This window comes from Plecotus auritus (genome assembly GCF_963455305.1).
Source record: "Plecotus auritus genome assembly, chromosome: 12".
In the NCBI taxonomy this organism is placed as follows: Eukaryota; Metazoa; Chordata; class Mammalia; order Chiroptera; family Vespertilionidae; genus Plecotus; species Plecotus auritus.
This window is the reverse complement of record NC_137778.1, coordinates 17516290-17539895: the sequence shown is the minus strand read 5'-3', so window position 1 is coordinate 17539895 and position 23606 is coordinate 17516290. Positions and strand designations below refer to the sequence as shown.

Below are 23606 nucleotides of genomic sequence, written 5' to 3'. Positions count from 1 at the left end.
ATCATCTGGGACTAGAGGAATTAAGGTGATTTTTGAAAAGTCATGTATAGTTTCTACCCAGTTATGTAAATCCTTTAAGCCTGAAACGGCTGGGAGGTCTTTGTGGTACCTGTAGGGGTGTTGTTGGGGGATTTGGGTCCCATTATATGATATTTAAATCCCCTTGCTATCCTTAGATACTATGGCGTATACATTACATCTGATATGTGTGCCCGTTTGCTTGTTGACATTGTTGCTGAGAATTGTGTACTTGCAATTTCTTTTTAAGTGACCACCAGGGGGCAAGCTTGCATTCTTGGTTGCTTAACCAGAAGGTTCTTTCTCTTTGTTGGGTCTAGAGACTACAGTTATGGTTACAGTGCACTGAGAATCACCTAGAGAGTTTGATGCAAGTTAAGATTTATAATCACAAAGATTTTTGTTTAGCTAGACTAAGGTAGAGCCTGGAGTTTGTCTTTTTAACAACCCCTAAATGATTCTAATATCTGATCTGCATACTGGCATTTGGAAACTACTGTCAAAACAACTCACAGTATAAATCAGTATAATTTTTTAAAATTGATTTTTGAAATAAAATTGACTAGTTTTTAAAATATAATTATAAAATATGATTAATTTTACAAGTTAAATAAAAGAGAGGTCAGAAACAAAAGGAAAAGATAAATAAATTTAGCTACAAATAAATTTTTCAAAACTTTTTCAAGGGAGAAAAAAACAGAATGGAGAATGTAAAATATACACCAAGAAAAAAAATATTTGCATTACATATTATGATCAACTATGATTAACCTTAATATATACAAGTCTTTTAAAAATCAATAAGAAAAAGGCAAACTCCCCAGTAGAAAAACACATAAAGGCTATGAACAGGAAATGCATGAAGGAAAAAACAATAATGACAAAATGAATGTGAAAAATTGTTTAACTTCATCAACAAGCAAAAAACTACACATTTTTTAGTTATCACTCAGAGATTTAAAAATGTGATACACTCAGTATTGCAGAGGGATAGGGAAATGAACATCCCCATACACTGCCAGCAGAGGTTGTACCTTTGTTTAACATTTCTAGAAAGCAGTATGTATCAGTAGCCTTTCAAATCTTCCCTTCTTTTTAGTTACCTCATTCTAGGACTCTTCCCTAAGAAAATCACAAAAGTGGCCAATAATAAATGTCCTGGAAGTAAGAGATAAATACTTAAATGATGGCACAGCTGTATGATAACTCGTTAAAGTAAACGTAAAGGATTTTAAAAATAATTTAGCATATTTACTCATTTGAAAATATTTGTTGAGTGCCTACTGTGTACCAGGCACTGTTCTAGGTATTGACAGGGTAACTGTGAACAAGGGCCAAAAGAGAATGTACATGATATAATAATAACTGAAAAGCAGTATATATACAATATGATCCCAACCAACTTGCGTTGCCCATCCCACTGTGATTATAAGAAAACATTTATAGATTCTAAGGTTCATTCTTGGCTATTCTGACTGAGATAGGACCAAGAGATCTCTGTTTTTAATAAGCTCCCCAAGAGATTTTATGATTAGTAGTATGGCCGTTATTCTATAGCGTGCTTATAAAAGTGACTAGAGAAAGAAGCATCAGAATATTGGTAGTAGTTTGTTCAAGTGACAAGTTTTCAGGGAATTTTAAACTTTTAAAAGTTCCTAAAATTATAACACAAACAAGTATTTTACATTGCCCCCTTAATATGGCAAAATGAAAATCATAACTAATGATTCCCATATTTTAAAGTATGCTCAAAATAACATAATTTAATTGTAACCTAAAGAATAAATAAAAGGAAAACAGTTTATAACAAAATATGTTGTATTTCAGTGTAAAAGCCATTAGACATTATCACAGTGCAAGATAAGAGAGAAGTGTTCCTATGGCCGAACCTATAATATATAGTAGAGCCCTAGTGTGATCTTTAAAAAAAAAAATCGAGTAATTCTTGGTTATGTTCTGAATAAAACAATGTATAGTCAAACATCAATTTATATTCCAGGAGCATTCCTAGGAAATTCATTGTATATTTTAAGCACATAAAACAGTGTTTAACATGTGGAAGATGGGTCCTAGCCTTAGATAATTAAAAACAGATCTCTCACTTCCATGAAATCAGAGCAAGGGACAGATCTCCATCTGCATCATTATTTCACACACTGCAGTATCTTAGAATCTGCCCCAGGGTCTGCCCTTCTCACCAAATTTTAATAGGCCTCCCTTGTCATTGTGAAAAATCAAAGTATCTCCCCAAAAGCTGCCCAGATGCCACCTAAAGGAAGAAATCTCCCCCATTTAGAATCAAAAATCAAAAGCTACTATCAGGTAACAACTAACTGTGTTTATGTGACACAGTTTTTCCAGTTATATTCACAACACAGAGCCCTCCAGAACATACTGGTTGGATTAAGGAATATACAAGTAAGTGAATAAGTAAACATGCATTATAATCACCACCTGAGTTGTATTCTTGATTTCCATGTTTGAAAGTCAAACAGCTTTGCATCTAAATTCTTGTTCCAGCTTATATTAGATCTTTGACTTGAGGCAATTTGCATAACCTCAGACTCTAATTCCTCATCAGAAAATTGGTTATGATAAGAGTAGAGGAGTTGTGAGGTTTGGATGAAGTAAAGCGCATGAGACTCACAGTGCTAGGTGACACACAGTAAGCATGCAATAATCATTTAGCAACTGTTCTCCAGACACTTCTATTCCACCCATCCTATTCTAGTCCCGTTCCTTTGCCATTTCAAGAAGACTTGGATGCTTTCAGGGTCATCTTTACAGTCAGGGTAGAAATGGATCATGAACCATTAGAGTTTCTTGTTAAGGTTCTAAACAATCAGATTGCATACAACTAGCAGATAGGACCCTAATTTTCTAGTCAAGGAAATATTTTCATTGGAGTAGTGTTTCTTACACCCCCCAAATCCATAAGCAGTTTTGAACAGTTGCATGTTCTCAGCAGGCTCAAACAATATTGTACTCAACTCTGCAAAGTAGGATGAATCTGAAAAATGAGCTGATGCCCAGACTCCCTCTATGAAGAGCCCCTAAAACAATAATAAAAATAATCACAGTTTCATGCATTTAGAATGGAAAGAAAATCTAAGATAACTTCTAAGAGGTTGAATATGACCTGAATATACAATATAAATGAGATAAAATGTCCCATAAGAGAGATTTATTAGACTAGCAGTTGACTTTGAAGCTGGGTACACATTCATTATTTTGGTAACTTGAAAGATGAGTTTCATTTAATTTTTTTCAGGTCACTAATGTTTGAAAAATATTTGCTAAACCGCTTAAAACAGTCAAGACCCTGTTACTTTCTAAGGAAAGAGATTCCCTGACTAACCTGTTTATTTTTGTTAGTATGTGTGTTTTTTTTTCTGACTCTAACTTTAATTCTGTTCTATCACAATATGCCATTCGCCCTTGCTCTGACGACATGGAAAAGGAGAACTCTTGGTCTGCACGTAGGGCCTTTGACTCGGAAGCCCCACATGAAAAATGGAGGAGATTCACAGAAAGAGAGAATTTCTTCATTAGAGTCTCTGTTTTTCACGAAATTATTTTCAGTGGCTTGAAAATAGCATCCCCACTTCTAGAACAAACAGCAATGGCTGGATGAATATGACTTCACCTTGGTTATTTGTGGAGTACACATTGATCTGGGGTCTTCTTTCATTATCACTGAATAATTTTATTTAATTTTATTTCGGTTAATATAAACAACTTAAACAGAACATCTGTTTCTAGTGGCTGCTTGCCAACAACGTCTGGGCTGTGATTCATTTAGTTCTCGGTTGAGAAACAGGAGAAGTTTTCCATTCCGGCTTGTTTTCACCTAGTGCATTTGATGTGGTGCGTGTTCCATCCTGGCATACCTTCCCAGGGAAGATTGTACTGGAAAGAAACAAGTGCTAATATTCCAACAAGCCCGTTCATTCTGCCTTTTTTCTCTCTGGTAGGAGACCGCAGTAATCAGTGCCCCTCCGGGTTTGCCTTAGACTCAGTTGGACCCTTTTGTGCTGGTAAGTATAGGAATAAATAATGCACTTTTATTTCTATTAAAATGTTTATACTGGATACCATTCAATGGACATCTGTTGCCATTTTGCTAAAATGTAATCATCCCATAGTCTTATAAATATCCCTTTTTATAGCTGAAGAGGTTGAGATGTAGAGGAGTGCCTGCGATCACTCAGCTTTCAGGCAGCAGCGCTGGGTTTGAATGTTAGATACAAACCCTGTGCTCTTTCCATTTGGCCACAGTCCAGTGCCAGTGTGAAGTACAGAGGTGGAGTGAGCACAGGGACAAGACACTGGACTCTGTGAGGCCACGCACTTGCCATGGATGTGACACAGCAGTAATTCAGCTCTAAGTCACCTAACTCTAGAATTGCTCAATCATAGGACAGGGGCAGGACTGTGGGCCCAAGACTAATGACTAAACCAGCCTTTTCTCACCCAACTACCAGCTCAAGAGCGTCACAGGTAAATAAAAGATTGAGTAAATGGCTCACGCCTTTCTTTCACTGGTAGGCAGTGCAATGTGTATTGGTAAAAAAGTGGTCTTTAAAAATTATACTGCCCAAGTTCAAATTCCAGCTCTGCCAATAATGAGCTGTGTAATCTTGGGGAGTTTACTTAACCTTTTTGCTCCTCAGTTTTATCATGCAAATGAGGATAGTAATACAAACATCTCCTGCCCTAGCCGGTTTGGCTCAGTGGATAGAGCATCGGCCTGTGGACCTAAGCGGCCCAGGTTCAATTCCGGTCAAGGGCAGGTACCTAGGTTGCAGGCTCTTCCCTGGCCCGGGCCCTGGTCAGGGCTCATGCAGGAGGCAACTAATTAATGTGTTTCTCTCACATCACTGTTTCTCTCTGTCTTTCCCTCTCTCTTCCACTCTCTCTAAAAATCAATGGAAAAATATCTGCTGTTGAGGATTAAAAAAACAACTTATCTCCTAGGAACATTGTGTGCAATGAGTTCAGGTAGGTAAAAAGAGGTTAGCTCCAGTAAATGGTTGTTATATCTTAGTTATCATCATTGTTGTTTTAGAATCAACCTAAACATCTATTCACTATCAAAGTTAATTTGGGAACTCGGCATTAATTTTTATTCAGCATTTCCGTTTTATAGAGCATTTTCTGTTCCATGCGACTCAATTCCTTGGCCTCTTTAAACACTGACTTTAATAACTTCTAGAAAGGAGGGGGTTCATGTACTAATTGGGCCCTTTGTTTCCTCTTTCAGATGAAGATGAATGTGCAACAGGGAAGCCCTGCTCCCATATCTGCCACAATGCCGTGGGGACCTATTATTGCTCCTGCCCTAAAGGCCTCACCATCGCTGCTGATGGAAGAACCTGTCAAGGTCTTTATTCACAGCCCTGAGTCTAATGGACATATTTCAGCAAAGGTCGTGACAATCGCAACCTAGAGAGTGTGGTAGACCAACACTCTTCTTTTCTACTCTTTTGACCCCTCTCCCCCCACACACACTTGGCAACAGACAGGAAGATCTTCATATTGCCCACACACTGTCTTCATATGGGGCCCTTCATATGGGTGCCTGTAGTGACTCTCTCTCACTCCCCACATCACAATGCGGAGAGGCATCAGGACCATTACTCTTCTCATCTTACAATTACAAAACTTACGGAAGTGGTTATAAAGAATTTAAGTAAATTGCACAATCCTGATAGCACTTTGGAAACATTAACCAAAAAAAACAAACATTTTTCTATCAGACACTAGATATGCTTCAAAGTTACAATTGTGTAAGGATCTAGTTTTATAATTAAAAAATAGCCCTGACCGGTTTGGCTCAGTGGATAGAGCGTCGGCCTGCGGACTGAAAGGTCCCAGGTTCGATTCCAGTCAAGGGCATGTACCTTGGTTGTGGGCACATTCCCAGTAGGAGGTGTGCAGGAGGCAGCTGATCGATGTCTCTCTCTCATCGATGTTTCTAGCTCTCTATCCCTCTCCCTTCCTCTCTGTAGAAAATCAATAAAATATATTTTTAAAAAGATAATGAAGAGCAGAAAGGATTTCTCCCTCTATGCCAAGGGGTCCCCTTCTAAATGCAAAAGAGAGAAAGAGTAGGGGAATAGGAGGAGAGAGGAATAACATTTACAGAGTGTCCAGTGTGCATTGGACATTATTTCCTTTCATTTTTAAAGCAACAATGAGAGACAGATATTATTGTTCTTATTTTATGGATGAGAAAACTGTGATCTCAGGAAAGAGAAGTAACTTTTTTAAAAAAAAAACTAATTTATAAGTGGTCTAATGGATGGATTGGTCTGTGACAATATCACACTATGCTACTGTGAGCTTGTCAGCCATTTAACACACCTGAAATGACTCAACCAAAAAAATCAGCGTTCTTGCTCTTGTATGTTTTTCAAGTGCTGTTATTGCTTTCTTATCCCCATTTCACAGCAGGTTCTTAGCTTGGTTTCTTCAGCTCCCCTTGGTTGAATGCCTCACTTTGTTGCAGATATTGATGAGTGTGCTTTAGGTGGACACTCATGCCATGCTGGTCAGGACTGTGACAATACCATTGGGTCCTATCGCTGTGTGGTCCGCTGTGGAATTGGCTTTCGAAGAACCTCTGATGGGATGAGTTGTCAAGGTATTAAAATGGAGGCCCTTGCTTTATCTTATGATACTAAGAATTAAGATACCCTGACTTTTGAATCATTTAAAGTGAACACTTTTATAGATTGAGCTTCTCAATTGGGGTCTTTAGATGTAATATTCCATGGCTATTTCAAATGCTTGCAGGATGGTGGTTTTGAATAGCATTTGCCTGTTATATTTGAGAGGAAATTATATGGCATGATCTAATAAAATCTGCTTTATTAAACTCCGTTGCATAAAACTACAGAATATTTATTGCAGGACTTTTTTTTAATAGTCTGTATTTTTAGAGCAGTTTTAGGTTCACAGTAAAATTGAGTGAAAGGTGAAGATATTCCTCACATACCCCTGCCCCGTCTCATGCATGGCCTCCCTCAGCATTTACATCCTGCCCCAGGGTGGTACATTTTTTACAAGGATAAACCTACGTGGACACATCATTATCACCCAAAGTCCATAGTTTACATTGGACTTCACTCTTGGTGTTGTACCTTCCATGGGCTTGGACAAATTAATAATGACATATGTCCTCCATTATAATATCATACAAATAGTTTTCTTGCCCTAAAAATCTTCTGTGCTCCAGCTATTCATCCTTCCCCCCAAATCTCTGGAAACCACTGATGTTTTTATTGTCTCCACAGTTTTGCCTTTTCCAGAATGTCATATGCTAGTAGGTGGAACCCTATAGAATGTAGCCTTTTTAGGTTGCCTTTTTCCTTAGTGGTATGCATGTAAGTTTCCTCCCATGTCCTTTCCTGGGTTGATAGCTCATTTCTTTTTAGTGCTGAATAATATTTCATCATATGAATGTATCACAGTATTTACCCATTTACTACTGAAGGACATCTTGGTTGCTTTCCAAGTTGTAGCAATTATGGGTAAAGCTGCTGTCAGGATTTTTCATAGAAACAGAGACAGTGGATGCAGAACTGAATGCCTATCAATAATAGAAAAAAATGAATTAATTATGGTACATCCACAGAATGAACCATCGTGCAGCTGTTTTAAAGAGTAGAATGGAGCTCAACTAATTGGCTTAAAAGATTTCCATAAGGTATTGTTGATTGAGGACATCAAAGTGTAGAAAAGTCCAAGTAACTTGTGTAGAAAAGATTATGTGACTAGAAAACAAACAATAACAGAGAAAAAGAAAATGCATTTATATACTTAGGTAAAGCTATATATGGGTACATGGAAGAGACATTATCATTTATACTAGATTGTTATCACAGGTTGGTTTTGGTGGGCAAGGGAGTAAAGGATAAGGGGGCCCAAGCAAAAGAGGAAAAAGTATATGAAAACTTTTTAAAATTATATGATCACATTTGGGTGTTTGCATTAACGTGTGCAGATTTTGAAAGATTAAATTAGAAGCTCTCAAATAGAAAACAAGTACAAAATAAGGTATCAGCAATCTCGAGTTTGGGAAGGTAAGGTAAAGACAAGAAAAGCCTAAATATGGTGATTAGTTTTTTTGTTTTGTTTTTTGAAGAGTTTAGAATAGAATGGCAGAGGCATGGAGAAATGTGAAATGAGTATAAATCTAAGAGAGGGATTTATATTGTTAGGATGGGAAATATTTGGTTGTGTCTATAGGGTTTGGGGAAAGATGACAGTAAGTAGGAAGGACTTTAAAATACACAAGAGCAGGGAATTATCAATGGACCACAATCCTCATCTTGGTGAAAAAGGAAGAAATGGGCTGCAGTAGGGGGGACTTTTCTTAAATGGGAGAAGAGCTCTCTTCTCCTTTGGGGCTGGATGGAAGGAGAGGGGAGAAGGCAGTACGTGAGTGGGGAGAGTTCATCCCGCACTTTTTTTTTACACTGTGATGCAGACGGTATTTGGGAAGATTGATTTGGCGAAATACTAAAGTTGATGCAGTCAGTTTGGCATAAGGTGATAAAGACCTGCCTCACACTAATAGCAGCAGAAATGAGGACGAAAGGTCAATTGCAAAATGTATTGCGGAAGACCTTAGCTTCCATTTATTTTTTCCTATCTTCGTATTCCAGTCTGTCAGCAACATTCCAGGGCTGAGATTTCCTGGAAACAGGAGTGGGAGCCACATGGTAAAGTACTCAAAGTAGAGGTGTGTTGTGTCAACATAGCTCTGAGTCACTAGCAAAGGTAGGAGTATTGAAGAGAGATACTCTCTCCGGCAATTAATCCTGTCCATTATCTAGCAGATTATATGAGAGCAATTGTGTTGAATTCATCTTAGAGAAGATCTTAAACATGATAATTATAAAAGATTAAAAGATTAAATATTTGGGATAAGTTAATCCAAGTTTCCTAACAGAATATAATGAAAGTTTTGTTTTATTTAACAGATATTAATGAATGTCAAGAATCCAGTCCCTGCCACCACCGCTGTTTCAATGTCATAGGAAGTTTTCACTGTGGGTGTGAACCTGGGTATCAGCTCAAGGGCAGAAAATGCATGGGTAAGAAAGGGCTTTGAATTCAAAAACATAGTATCTTTGTAACTTCTTAATGGTGTCTGATCCAGTTCATGTGCTGTGCCCTGAGCCTGATTTAAAGATAGAATGCCTACCATGCATCATATATATATATAGTCTTTATAAAAACAAAATGTAAGCAAATGCTATGCTTTACGGGTCACATAACCATTTTTTAAACATTTCCCCTATTATATTTACCAAATTTTTTCACAGAAGTATAATACAGGATGAGGCAAAAGTAGGTTTACGTTGTTCACATGGAAAATAATACAATAATTAGTATACATATATATATGTATATATACAGATATGTATACGTTGTTTGTTTTTTCTTGTAGGAGGAAATGGTTGGTATGGCTGCCAGCTCTGTGACATGTTTTTGATTTGTATTATTATGTTTTATAATTGTGTCACCTTGGATTTAAACACTTTAACTTTACATGATGATTATGCAGTCAACATCTATATTAGTCTATAATATCTTTAAAGTCTAAAAGTATAGTTTCTATGGCAACGTTGACGCACTCATCTTCTTGGTCTGCGTGCCCTTTGTTCTCCTGCGAAGATGTGAACGAATGTCGCCAGAACGTGTGCAGACCAGACCAGCACTGCGAGAACACCCGTGGCGGCTACAAGTGCATTGATCTCTGCCCCAATGGGATGACCAAGGCGGAAAACGGAACCTGCATTGGTGAGTGGCTGGCTAGTTCAGTGACTGAGATGCATTTACCATTGCCAAGCCAAGTAAGGCATCCATTTCAAAACTAATGATTAGAGTACATTTAATCTAACAGGAATCTATTTCTTTTTCCATAGGTTAGGTGTTTTGGTGTTTTTTTTTCATCCCCAACTTCTAGTATGGTTGACCTCTGGGATTCTGGGGTCATGGCCATACCAGGAAATGGAAGCTCACCGTGGAGACATGTGACCATTTGAGTTTCCATCAGTTACACATCTGGTTTATATAGTTTAATATCCACATAAATTAATAGTCTCTCTTTACTTCTAATATGAAATTTAACATATATGTTCAGAATTTCATATGAGGGTTGGGAAAAAAATCATAGGATTTATTGAAAGTTAAAAATATAATTATTGTAGAGCTAAATATTCTTTAAATGTCAAATCAATGACCAGACAATAAAGTAAATTGTATTCCTGTGTAAGTTTATTCTTTACATGCCCATTCTGAGCCAGGCTGCCATTGTTAGCAGAACTATGAGTTGCATGATTTACAAAAATTAAAAAGATAGTATTGCTGCTCTTATATTCTTACAATCTACTGGGATAGATTTGCCAACTCTACTTCCTGCACCAAAAGAAAGAAACAAACTATAAGACAAGGTAGAATGAAACACCACAAAAGAGGTAAAATAAAATTGTACAAGAATACTTGAACAAGTGATCATATGTAATAGGAGTGATTCTCAGAGGAGTCATGGAAGTGGTCACATTTGCATATAGCCTTGATGAGAATGTCAACAGGTGGAGGTGGTAGAAAAGGAAAGAAAGAAAGCCCTGTTCAGGGGGAGAAGAGCTGGACTTAGAGATAACATACTAAAATTCATCCTTCTTTCTTGACAGCTATCTCTCCTTCAATGACCCTTAAGATGAAACAGAAATTTGAGTTTAAGTTTCTCATTTTAAAAATAGGACTTTATTGCCAAAACCGGTTTGGCTCAGTGGATAGAGCGTCGGCCTGCGGACTGAGGGGTCCCGGGTTCGATTCCGGTCGGGGGCATGTACATTAGTTGCGGGCACATCCCCAGTGGGAGGTGTGCAGGAGGCAGCTGATCGATGTTTCTCTCTCATCGATGTTTCTAGCTCTCTATCCCTCTTCCTTCCTCTCTGTAAAATATCAATAAAATATATTTTTTAAAAAATAGGACTTTATTTAAAATTATGAAATAATTACTAATAAAGTTATATTATTTGCTTCCAAATAATATAAGAGTCTGGGGAGGGCATGGATATAAATGAAGGAATACTGACCTTCAGTTGATACTTGTTGATGTACACGGATGTTTAGTATACTCCTTAAAAAAAACTGGGGGAGTTGGACTCTTTTCAGCTCTATGGATATAGGTGAATATTTTTCTTTTTCTTACTACCTAAGAATAGCAGCCAAATTAGAGCATGTAGGCAGTTATGTGCAATTATAAATATTTTAAGGCCATTGACTCTGTAGTTATGTAAAATAAGATTAATTAGAAATGAGATGAGCTGAAAGATCAGAGGCTGTTTAAAAAGGTACAGCAAAAATATAGCAAGTGGAAAAGGAAAGAGGGGATATGTGGATTTGATCGAAGGAAGTAGAATTACCCAATCTTGGAAACTGAGGGAGTACGTTAAAAATAACTCTGATGTTTGCAGCCTGGTTGATTGTGGAGAAAGAATACTGTGACCACAAATAAGGAAGTAATGATAAGACACTGGGGACCTGTTGAGTTTGAAGGACTGGTAAAACAAGGAGATGGAGATGACCAGCTAGCAGCTAGGCATGTGGGACTATAGGAAAGAAACCATATAGTACTGTTGCTCTAAATATATATCAACAAGCTTACCAGAGTCACTAATATAAATGGCCAAAGGAGGAGGGAGTCTTGAGAAGGGGAAAGAAAAACAAAAGCTGAGAATAGAACTATTTCCATAGTAAGGAGCAAGAGGAAGAAAGTAAACAGTTAATAAATGACAGAGGGAGGACTTGAACCCAGGTTTTCTGACTCCAGGTCTCAACCACATGGTGAGAAATTCAACCTTTGGCAATTCCAAAGAATGTTCACTTTAAATATCAGGTTTTGAGCCCTCACTGGTTTGACTTGGTGGATAGAGCATAGGCCTACGGACTGAAGGGTCCCAGGTTTGATTCCAAAGGTCAAGGGCACATGCCCGGGTTGTGGGCTTGATCCCCAGTAGAACACATGCAGGAGGCACCCAGTCAGTGATTATCTCTCATCATTGATGTTTACATCTCTCTCTCTCTCTCTCTCTCTCTCTCTCTCTCTCTCTCTCTCTCTTCTCTCTCTCTCAAATCAATAAAAAATATTTTTAAAAAATAAAAATAAATAAATATCAGGTTTTGAAAGAGGAAATGTTACTACTTTTTATTGCCTCCATGTCTGTAGATATTGATGAGTGTAAAGATGGGACCCATCAGTGCAGATATAACCAGATATGTGAGAATACAAGAGGCAGCTATCGCTGTTTATGTCCAAGAGGTTACCGGTCTCAAGGAGTGGGAAGACCCTGTATGGGTAAGTCACCAGGAACTCTTATTGAGTAATGAAGTTACTGAGCCTTACCAACTTGAGTAGGACCTCTCTCTATCCTCAAATGCTTTCTTGCTACAATTAGAAGATTTGCAACTTGGCTTAAGTAATTCATAGCATAATTTGAATAACAGTTGACCCTTGGACAACATGGGTTTGAACTGCATGGGTGCACATATCTGAAAATTTTTCAATCAATGTGTAGTCAGCCCTCTGCATCCCTGGCTTTTGCATCTGGGGATTTAGCCAACTACAGATTGAAGACAGTATTTTCATTCTGCAGCTAGTAATTCGTGTTGTGCAGGACTATATACACTGTTCTATGCCATTTTATATAAGGGGTTTGAGTATCCATGGATTTTGGTATCCATGGGGTCCTAAAACCAATCTCCCTGAAGATACTGAGGGATGACTGAGTTTTGGAGGAGTCAAAAGTTATACACAGATTTTTGACTGCATGGGGGTTGGCATTCCTAACCACCACATTGTTCAAGGGTCAACTATACTTCTTAGACACTTGATATTGAGTTCAATTTACACTGACTTCAAGTGATAATAATAACCACTACAGAGTGCTTACTGTACACTACACATATCAAAATAAAGTTGTGATATAATTATCATGACAACTTAATTGTGAAGATTATCTCATTGATTTATCTCTCTATGTACATGACATAAATGTTTTCATAGATATATTTAATTTGAATGTGAAGTATACGTGTATGTAATATCAAGGTTTAAGTATGAGGGATTAAGATGTGAACACACAATTTAAGCACATGGATCATTATTATTTTATTTGCCATATACTTAGCGCTTACTGTGTGGCATCCCCTACATTAAGAATATCTCATTTAATTCTCCCAATTGCCTATCTGTTTCCATCTTAATTTTAATTGAATATAAAGTAAGGCAAGTAACAGATAATACGAAATATCTGTGAAAAGATAATCATATGCTTTTTATTAAATTAATGCATTTAGAATAAAGAAACTGACCTATCAAATTCTATTTATCCTCAGAATATTTAAGTGCGGCAAAAAACGTGTGGACTTTTAAATACTGGCTTCTGGTTTGCATGCTATGCTTTTAAAATTGGTTGCCTTGATTGCCTACTTAACAATTATTTATAGCAAATTCTCCCATAAAGATTGAGTTCTGTCTTTATACCATACCTAACATAGCACTTTGCACATAGCAAACGTTCAAAGTAATACCATTACTAGAATAAATAAATACTAATACTTTTTAATAACAGAAATACATACTGTTTCTGTGTTCTCTTTAGATATTGTAACTTATACACAATTTAACGTCTTGATCAGTCATAACAGTGACCTAGCAGAATGAAATGTGTTTACATGTTCACTAATTTGACCAGAAGTTGAATATCAGGCATTTGTCAATAAAACAATGAAGAAGGTAGGGCCATTGCCTTAAAGAGATTAAAAATGTTAATTTAAACTTTGGCCTACTAAAATAATTTATAAAGCAAAATTTACTACTTATTTTACTTAATTCATGTTTTTCTTCATGTAATGAATTAAAGAATTTGGTTTTGATCTCTGGTTTTTATACACTTATCCAATTGACTGAAAAAATTGCAAGTAATACTCTGTGTTGACCTAGGAATAGGAAGAAAAGGAACATTTTTTAATTTTATGGACTTTATGAGTTTATATCTTATTAAGAAATTATTCTGTCTTCATGCCCTTTTTCATTTTCTTGTAAAAAGTATAATTGGTTTGATTAATAATTATTGATTCAAAAGAAAATAAAAATGTTTGTAGTTGTACCAACATTCCTGCATCTGAGACTTATGAATGCATAAAAAATTAGAGGCACTAGTGGTCAATACTATAATTAAATGCAAATTAGTAATGTGACTGTTCCACCAACAGAATTAAGATCTATATTAGCTTTGACCTCTAGTTTTTCCAGATTCTAGACCACATTTTTCCATATGACCCTTTATTTTTCTACTGTACATGTGAAGCAATCTTTAGAGACAGTCATAAAATCTCCCTGTATAATCATAACTGAATGGTTCAAGCTTTCTCAAAAGTCCACAACAGCTGAGAGATGACTGTATTCCTGACTTTGGAGGGTAACATAATGTCTTCAGTTCGTTTTACAGACTGATTCTTTATTCCTGTGTTTTGTGTATGTGTCTTTTTTTCTCTTTTTTTTTATGTATCATGGCACATGAGCAGACATTAATGAGTGTGAACAAATGCCTAAGCCTTGTGCATATCAGTGCTTCAACACCCCCGGCAGCTTCAAGTGTGTCTGTCCACCAGGACAACATTTATTAGGGGACGGGAAATCTTGCGCTGGATTGGAGAGGCTGCCCGCTTATGGCACTCAGTACAATAGCTATAACCTTGCTCGATTCTCCCCCGTGAGAAACAACTATCAACCTCAACAGCATTACAGACAGTACTCACATCTCTACAGCTCCTACTCAGAGTATAGAAACAGCAGAACATCTCTCTCCAGGACTAGAAGGACTATTAGGAAAACTTGCCCTGAAGGCTCTGAGGCAAACCATGACACATGTGTAGGTAAATGTCAGCCCTCTTGCATGTCCTTTCTGTAGGCTCTCTGATGGGCCAATCTAAACATATGTACATATAGCACCCGTGTCCGTGTGGGTGCAGGGAGCTACATCTGATCTCAAATCTTGGGAGGACTCAAAGTTTCAAGACATTTACTTTAGCACCGAAAACTATTACAGTTTTTATTCAAGTAAATGATATATTTACATGTGTGCAGTCTAATAATTTACTGTTTTATATTGACAGTTCTTTGGTCACCTGCAGGTGTTACTAAATTTAATGCTGTATAGAAATCAATTTCAGTGGCATCCAAAATAATGGTTTTTAAAAAAGAGAATATACATACTGTCCCATAGTATAATACCATAATTATGGCTGCAGCTGATTGATGTCAAAGCAGTGGTTAAAAGTGAAATTTCCAGTGACTCATTGGACGGTTTATTCTGTATGACAACCAGCACCGTGTTGACTGTTGTCCCACACTCGCCATAGAATTTTCAAGTTTGATTATTTTGTATATAAGTCACAGAAGAGGTCATGTGAGCCAGGACCAAATTAAATTGGTTCCATCACCCTGAAGTATGTGCTTTCAATGTCTTTATCTAAACTCACAAGTCTGAATTTTAATTTGTTTGCAAAAGGGAAGCATAATTTCCATCTCAAAAATTGAAACCTTGTTTTCTGTCAAGTTGCAAGTATGACCATCTGTCCTTCATTTAAATCAGTTTTCTGTGAGTGTTCACAGCTTGCATGCACCAAGAGGAGTTAGCAAACAGGACTTAGCCCCACTATTTGCTCAAGAAAGCAAAGTAGAGAGGGAAGACAGAGGCAAGAAGGGAGGGAAGAAATTCTGTTTAAGTTTAAGAGCCTCTGTTTAAATAGAAGAGACCTCTATGCCAATCGTATGTTCTTGTATTTTTCTTAAGTGTTCTACACTTTGCTTATTCTCTCCTAAATATGCTTTCTGTTAAACATTTCTTTTAAACGTTTTTAAAATTTCTTCTGCTGACTTCCGGTTTTGTCTTTTTTTTTTTTTTCCTTACTTGTACTCAGCTGGACCCTCAAACTTCTGGGTATTTAAACTTTAACCTCTTTTCTTTAGGTCCATATTTTCCCAAGACTTCTCTGTCTAGATGTCCTAATGTACCTGAAGCTTAATAGGATGTGGAATCTTTTTCCTGTGATCAGCTTCCTTGATCTTTGGACAGACTAGTTTCTTTTACTTCTTAAACTTAAAACATTATGCATTTATTAACAAATCTCTACATTTCGACCCATACAGTGAAGCACTACTTAACCTGTGGCCTCCACTATCCTTACTTGTATGTCAAACACCACTCCTGACTTGCTCCAAATTGTTTTGTTGGGAATTTTTCATTCCCACAGTTTTGAACAGACTCTTTGCTAGTTAAAACTTTTCACTATTCTTTTATTGACAGAATTAGCATCTGACATGTAGTCTTTCACATTTTCTTCCAAATAGTCTCACTGAAGAGTTTTCATATCCTATTATCATCCCATACGTCGCCTTCATTTGAGACAAGTTTTTCTCTTCTACCTTTGTTCTTCTGCCCCAAACTCTTTGTTTATGCTTTGATAAATGAATTAAACTATACTCTATACACATGCCATCACCATCTAGCTGACTTCTCAATCATCTGAAATCCCAAGTCATTTTAAGAAAGTATTCCTTATTAATAACCCAATTCTCTTTCTTGACCACATTCTGTGCCCTCTAGTTTCATCATAATAGAGTCTTATATATGTTTTCTGTGTCTTAGTGTTTATTATAATATTATGTAAACTGATATTATGTTTACAGTAATTCATCTTTCCCAAACCATCTACTGTTTGAAGCAGCTACTGTTTCATAATGAGGACTGATCTTAGAGAATCTAAACTAAACTTTCTATAACTAGTCAGTTATTGGATATTTAAGTTTTATTTAAGGGCAAGTAATAGATGTGGACATTTAGAAATAGTTCTTAAAATGGTGAGTATTTTATAGTGTTGTGTTAATAAAGAAATTTACACCAAGATTGCAGACAGCTTTGGAATTATGAGATGAGCAATTTGCAGTAAACACCAAATGCCTTTAATTAACCATCTGGGATAGATAACTTACAAAAGATTCAAATTAACATTATGGAATCATTAGACTTGGGCTAAAATTTAACTTTTTGAGGAATTGATTCCAAAGCTTCACAGAAAAAGGAAGATTGCAGAGCTTCTGGATTAGAAATCACTAGAATTCTTACTCTGGGACCTATGATATTGACTATGTGGAGTTCACCATCACTTTCATTTCTATTGTTATTTTAGGTGGAAGCAGATTATAAAGGGAAAAAGTAAAAGTAAATCACACAAGTTCTGAAACAAATGGTTTGGTTAACTAAAATAGAACAAAAACATTGACCCATATTTGATGATTGTTTATCATTAACAGATCTTGAATCATTGCAATTATATTCTGAGCTATGCACAATATGCAAAATATGCTAATTTTGCTCTGAGACATTTCAAACTTTCTATCTGCCTTCTCTTTTCTTCCATCTGACATCACACCTACTCCCATTTCACGTCACATTCTCCTCTTCATTCTTCCACTGGTTGGTGTGTGCGCGGGAATTGTCAGCAAATTTTAAAATTACTCAAAGCAAAACACAATTGGGACAAGAAATTTGAGGCCTCCCAAATCACATCTCATCCTGAAAGCAAATATCAATTAAATTTTAATTATCCCCTATTCTTACTCTCTTTTTTATTGCTATTTTCTTGGCTTTGTTTAATAATAGTAGGCAGATATATTTTATAGTTTAGAAAATTCTTTCACATATGTTACTGTATATGAACCTTCCAAAACTTATAAACTAGGGAGATTGTATCAGTGACTCCTTTTGGCAGAAAAATCAACTGAGATCTTGAGAAGTTAAGTTCTCTGCACAAGGTCACACAGCAATTATATATATGCAGGGTGTCCAAAAAAATTTATACACATTTTGAGTAATTATAAAGGCAGTGTTTATTAAAATACATTTCATTTTCAAAATATAATAGAGTCAGCTGTTAAAGTGTGTGTATAGATATGGATATCTGGTTGCCATTAGTACTTTACAAGTATATGAAGTTTGATGAATAGTCACAAAAACAAACATATCTCCACTTGATAACATCTGTGTGTGGGAAAGCTATGCATGAATTTTGGGGGAGGGTGCAGGGAGAGAAAGAGGGAGAGACGGCTAAAGTTTAAATAAAATAAAAACTAATATCCTCTTTTAGGGGATTCTACTATTCTGTCAAGAGTTTGTACTTTGGTGGTTTAGGATATTATACAAACATGTTCTGTCTGTCATTCCAGCCTTACTTAACTAATGTAGAAATTGGCCGTTTGGGGTTTCAGCTTATATGTGTTTATACACAGATGTTCGTATTTTATAAAATAGTGCAGTTTATATGGGACTCCATTGAAAACAGACCCTGATAGAAAACAGCTCTGAGCATTTTTAAACACATGAGTATGAAATCACCAAGAAGTTTTTCTAATTTCTATCAACAACTTGTTTATTGCTGGTTCTGTCACAGTTCGCCTTTGTTTTGCGTGGTTATCCACTCCGCTCTCTTTCTCCCCAGATGTTGATGAGTGTGCAAACAGAGACACCTGCCAGCATGAGTGTAAAAATACCTTTGGAAGCTACCAGTGTCTCTGCCCACCTGGCTATCAACTCATGCTCAACGGAAAGACGTGTCAAGGTGAGACAATGTTGGGATGTTGATTGCTGCAACTTCACTTAAAACCAACACAGGAGACTGTGAGAACGTAAATGTTTTCTTTCTTGAAAAATTATGCTCCCAGTTGCTTCCTGCTCTTTCTCATTCCTGTTGTTCTGACTTATCTTTAAACATTGCTTTTGCGGTAACAGGTGCAATGAGAAAGCAAGTGAGCAAAGGAAGTAGCTGAGAAACATTTTTGGTGTTATCTCACTAGAAGGTCCAAGAATGCCTAAACTAGTTTATCTCATATATTTTTAAAACTTAATGGGGTTAGACCTCTTCAAACCTTTCTTCACAGTTCAGCTATGATGGAAAGGGAAGTGGGAAGAGCGCTCTGTAGATTTACTTCAGTGTTAAGCATTATTTTGTACTTTGACTTGGAGATCAGTGGGTAAATTGATGAAATAATCCATTCATTATTTGAGTCTACAGATGTAGAACAGATTATGTTCTAGCATTGCAGGATACAAGAAGTTCAAACAAATGAATAATATGCAATTTATGCCCAGCCAGCGTGGCTCAGTAATTCAGCATCAACCTATGAACCAGGAAGGAGGTCATGGTTCAATTCCCATGTAGGGCACATGCTCCGGTTGCAGGCTCTATCCCCAGGTGGGAGCATGCAAGAGGCTGCCGATCAATGATTCTCTCTTATCATTGATTTCTGTCTCTCTCTCCCTCTCCCTTCCTCTCTGAAATCAATAATAATAATAATATTATGCAGTTTCTTTCCTTTAATATCTTAGATTCTAGTGGAGACAGCCAGGCACAAAAGAACATAGCCAGCATACAAAGTTACATGTGCTATAACATAGCTTTGGACAATGTGTAGTTATTATCTTTAGAATGGGTATAAATGATTGCCCTTGAAAAACGAAGAAAGAAAAAAAATAACAATCTTGCCTGGCCGGTGTGGTTCAATGGTTGTGTCAACCCATGAACCAGGAGGTCACGGTTAGATTCCTGGTCAGGGCATATGCCCAGGTTTCGGGCTCAATCCCCAGGTAGGGGCATGCAGGAGGCTGCCAATCAATGATTCTCCCTCTCCCTTCCTCTCTGAAATCAATAAAAATATTTATTTTAAAGAAAAAGAAGAAATATCAATCTCAACAGTACCCTTTTTACTCAAAAATGTGAAAGGGACATTGTACTTTGCTAAGGGTATTAGATTGCAATGTATATATTAAAGAGAAATAAGAACTTGTATAAATCCTGAAAAATCTTCTAAGAAACTTGCTCAGTTTTGTGGGCAAGATCTTAATTTTATTAATTATGAATTCATTAACATCCAAATTTTATTAATTTCTGTCATGTGCAAAGTGTATCCTTTCTAAAGTACAGCAAATAAAATCTGTGAAAGAGTGCTTAATCAGTAGCAATCAAAATTTGGATTGAATTTTCCCTCTCTGTGAGATTCACAAAAGACTTGCTAGGATGTAGCTCGTGGAAAATGTGTCTCAGGATGGAAAAATGGCTTTACCTGAGTTACCATGATTGTCCCCATCTCTCCCCCACCCATTCATTCATTCACACTCCGAGAACCCCACTGGATCATGTGGGCTGGAGGCGGAAAGTGAACACAACCTTTTGTCACCAAATGTTTATTAAGAACTTACCCTGTTCGGAACATTTTACTGAGATTTGAAGAACTGGAAGTTCAAACAGTATTTTGTCTTATAGTCTTACGTTTTTCCAGAACAACTAGTATCTCGTTTTTATCAGCAGTGCAGGTTTTTCAAGGGCAATCATTTATACCCATTCTAAAGATAATAAAACTGACTCTCAGTGTGATTATGGGAGCGTCAGTGTCCTAGAACAGTCAAGAGCAAGAGTAGGACTTGATCACAGATCTCATAATGTCTAGAATAGTCCTTTGTCTCCCTTATGATTCAGTGAACACCAGGGTTATTGTACAGTGGCAGCTGGGTGAGGTGAGAGCATTTACATTGTCCCTGTGTTATAACTTGTCCCCAGCTCTTCAACCTAAGTCCTTCTGAAGAGGTGGCAATGCCCACCTCTAACACCACACTCCCTAGAGGTGCACCAGGCACTACAGAAGGAAGCAGGGTAGACACTGAAGCATTTTGAATAACCAGCTGGTCTGCAAAGCCCCTCAGCCAGATTTTTAAGGGTTATATTATGTCATATTCTCACTTTTTTCTTTTCTTAATTATTCCAATTTTTTTGACTGCCCTTGTCATTCATTAAGTGTAAAACATTTTTCAGCTTTCAGCTGAGCCTCAGAGAGTGGAAATAACGTGAAGAAATCAGAAACAGGTGCTATTTGAAATGTTTGCAATTTAAATGGGTTGCATATATTGTGGTTTTAAAAAAGACACGAAGGAAAACATTTGTGCCCTTTATAGAAGTCTGTATTCAAAAGACTAACTCGGAGGCTTTTTGTAGCTTTCGAAAGTGTTTGAAGCATTCACAAGGAACAAAAGACTACTTTTCATTCTCATGTGCATTTTGAAGCTTTATGCATTAGTGGTAGAAATATCAGTGCTAAAAGGGAAACTAGAGCCCTAGCTGGTTTGGCTCAGTGGATAGAGAATCGGCCTGCGGACTGAAGGGTCCCAGGTTCGATTCCAGTCAAGGGCATGTACCTTGGTTGCGGGCACATCCCCAGTGGGGAATGTGCAGGAGGCAGCTGATCGATGTTTCTCTCTCATCAATGTTTCTAACTCTCTATCCCTTTCCCTTCCTCTCTGTAAAAAATCAATAAAATATATTTTTAAAAAAAGGGGGGGGGGGGAAACTAGAGTGAATTTGACATTGAACAAGGACAGAAACTCTAGTGAAAAGTAGAGGTCACGAGGCCGCAAAATGAAAACAAAACACACACCCAAGCATGATTTGCCCAAGAAGATGAGAAGAGAAACAAAAGAATTCTTGCCCAACTCGTGTGGCTCAGTGGTTGAGGTTCGACCTATGAATCCAGGAGGTTGTGGTTCGATTCCCAGTTAGGGCACATGTCTGGGTTGTAGGCTCATTCCCCAGTGTGGGGCGTGCAGCATGCAGCCAATCAATGATTCTCTCTCATCATTGATGTTTCTCTCTTTCCCTCTCCCTTCCTCTCTGAAATCAATAAAAATATTTTTAATCTTTATGCAAATTTTAATCACCACTAATCTAATTCTAAAAATTGAAAAACACTATATTGGTATTGCATTTGAAATGAGCATTCTAAGCTATCCAGGTTTTCAAAGTCATCCATGCTGTTTATCAAGAATCAGAATTCTATAAAATAAATGTTTCAAGTATGTTTAGTCTAAATTATATTTAATGTATCCAGAAGCACTTGGTTAAATGCCTTCATATGTTCTACAGCTATTTATAGAAAAGTTTTTTTACCTCATCTTGGTATCTTTTTCTTGTAGCAATAATGTTTATATTATAAAATGACTAATTTTATAATAAAAACTAGCATCACCACATTGTCAATTAACAGAAGATAGCACGATTTCTCCATATTTCTTGGCTTTTTTGTAAAGGCCAGTGAGTAGAAAGATGAGCAGAGAGAGTAGAGTGGATGTCTGTATGGTGCCTAATCCTGAGGAAAGAAGAATAGACAGAAGACGAAGGCAGTCCCCTGCCCAGAGCGCCAATGCTTATGAAAGCTTTGCTATGGGAAGTGTTACATTATTATGAATCTAAGGACAAACACTTGGTCTATCAGGTCCTGACATTCCTTTATAAATTCATATTTAGCTAATGAAAATATGTGCTAAGGTAGCTGGTCTTATGCACACAGACGCGTGTCCAGGTTTGGGTCTCCAGGCCTCCATGTTTCTGCATGAGTTCACTGTAAAAATTACAGCTAAACTAAGATATGGAGGATGGGTGTAAAGGGAATGTGTTTTATGACTGCAAAGAAGAAAAGGCTAATTGAATTTCGCTCGCATTCCCCTAGAGGGCTTTTCACTCCATTTGGAGGCCATCTCACTTTGTCAAGGAGATGAAGCACGTCTGGCAGATAGAATCATAATTAGAAAATGGTTCACAGAGGCAATAGGCGAGATTTAACTGAAATAAAAACTTGTTTCACAGAGTGTTCCAATCCTGTGGGAAAACTAGTCCTAAGAGAAACCTAGTAATAGGAAGCACATTCAGAACTTATGAAACAAAATACTGGGGAAGGCTCACTCAAGGTTCACAAATGTCCTTTAAATTAGCGGGTTTTTTTGTGAATTAAAGTATTATTTGCTTTATAAAACTCAAATGCACTCTATATTCCAAATATAAAAGAACACCAGAGAGATCTTGATAGCTTCCCCTCTACTTTTACAGTGCTGCTTTTTCTATGTCCTTTCACATACATTAAAAAAAACAACACACAAAAACTTATCCTCAAAGCAATCTGGGAAACAGCACCGCAGGTATCAGGATCCCCACTTTGTGACTGAGGAAGCTTAGGTACAGCAGATTCATTCAGGGGGAGGAGAAGACTAACCCTCGACATGCCAGTCAGATGTCCACCCCCGTTCTGATGGCCTGTTCTGACTGCGTTGCTGACTCTGCATGTTCCTTGTACTGCTGCTAGATATTGATGAGTGTCGGGAGCAGAATGTGCGCTGTGGGCAGAATCGCATGTGCTTCAACATGAGAGGAAGCTACCAGTGCATCGATACGCCTTGTCCACCCGACTACCAACGGGATCCTGACACAGGGTAAGTCTTGCCTTCTCTTCCCAGACGTGCTCTTAAACATCCTTCTCCCTCTCCCTCCTTGACCACAAACTCTGTCTCTAGTCGTGTTTACCAGTAACTTACAGGAAGTCATAATCCAAGGGGATTTGGGGTAACAGTGTGTTCCTTCTTCAATGAATGGGCAAGAAATGAACTCATCCTGTGGTCCCCACGGCA

At 37.3% G+C, this 23606-nt stretch overlaps 1 protein-coding gene across 1 annotated transcript in view; it reads left to right on the top strand.

Moving 5' to 3' along the window:
- The window catches only part of HMCN1 (hemicentin 1), a gene marked incomplete at its 5' end in the record, with an annotated part of 394143 nt that overhangs the window by 367814 nt on the left and 2723 nt on the right, over nt 1-23606 (top strand). The window contains 9 exons of the mRNA XM_080648250.1: nt 3993-4055; nt 5282-5401; nt 6530-6664; nt 9009-9122; nt 9706-9831; nt 12266-12394; nt 14626-14976; nt 18601-18720; nt 23285-23411. Of these exons, the coding sequence (XP_080504376.1) occupies nt 3993-4055; nt 5282-5401; nt 6530-6664; nt 9009-9122; nt 9706-9831; nt 12266-12394; nt 14626-14976; nt 18601-18720; nt 23285-23411 (1285 nt within the window). The remainder of the gene's footprint in view (nt 1-3992; nt 4056-5281; nt 5402-6529; nt 6665-9008; nt 9123-9705; nt 9832-12265; nt 12395-14625; nt 14977-18600; nt 18721-23284; nt 23412-23606) is intronic.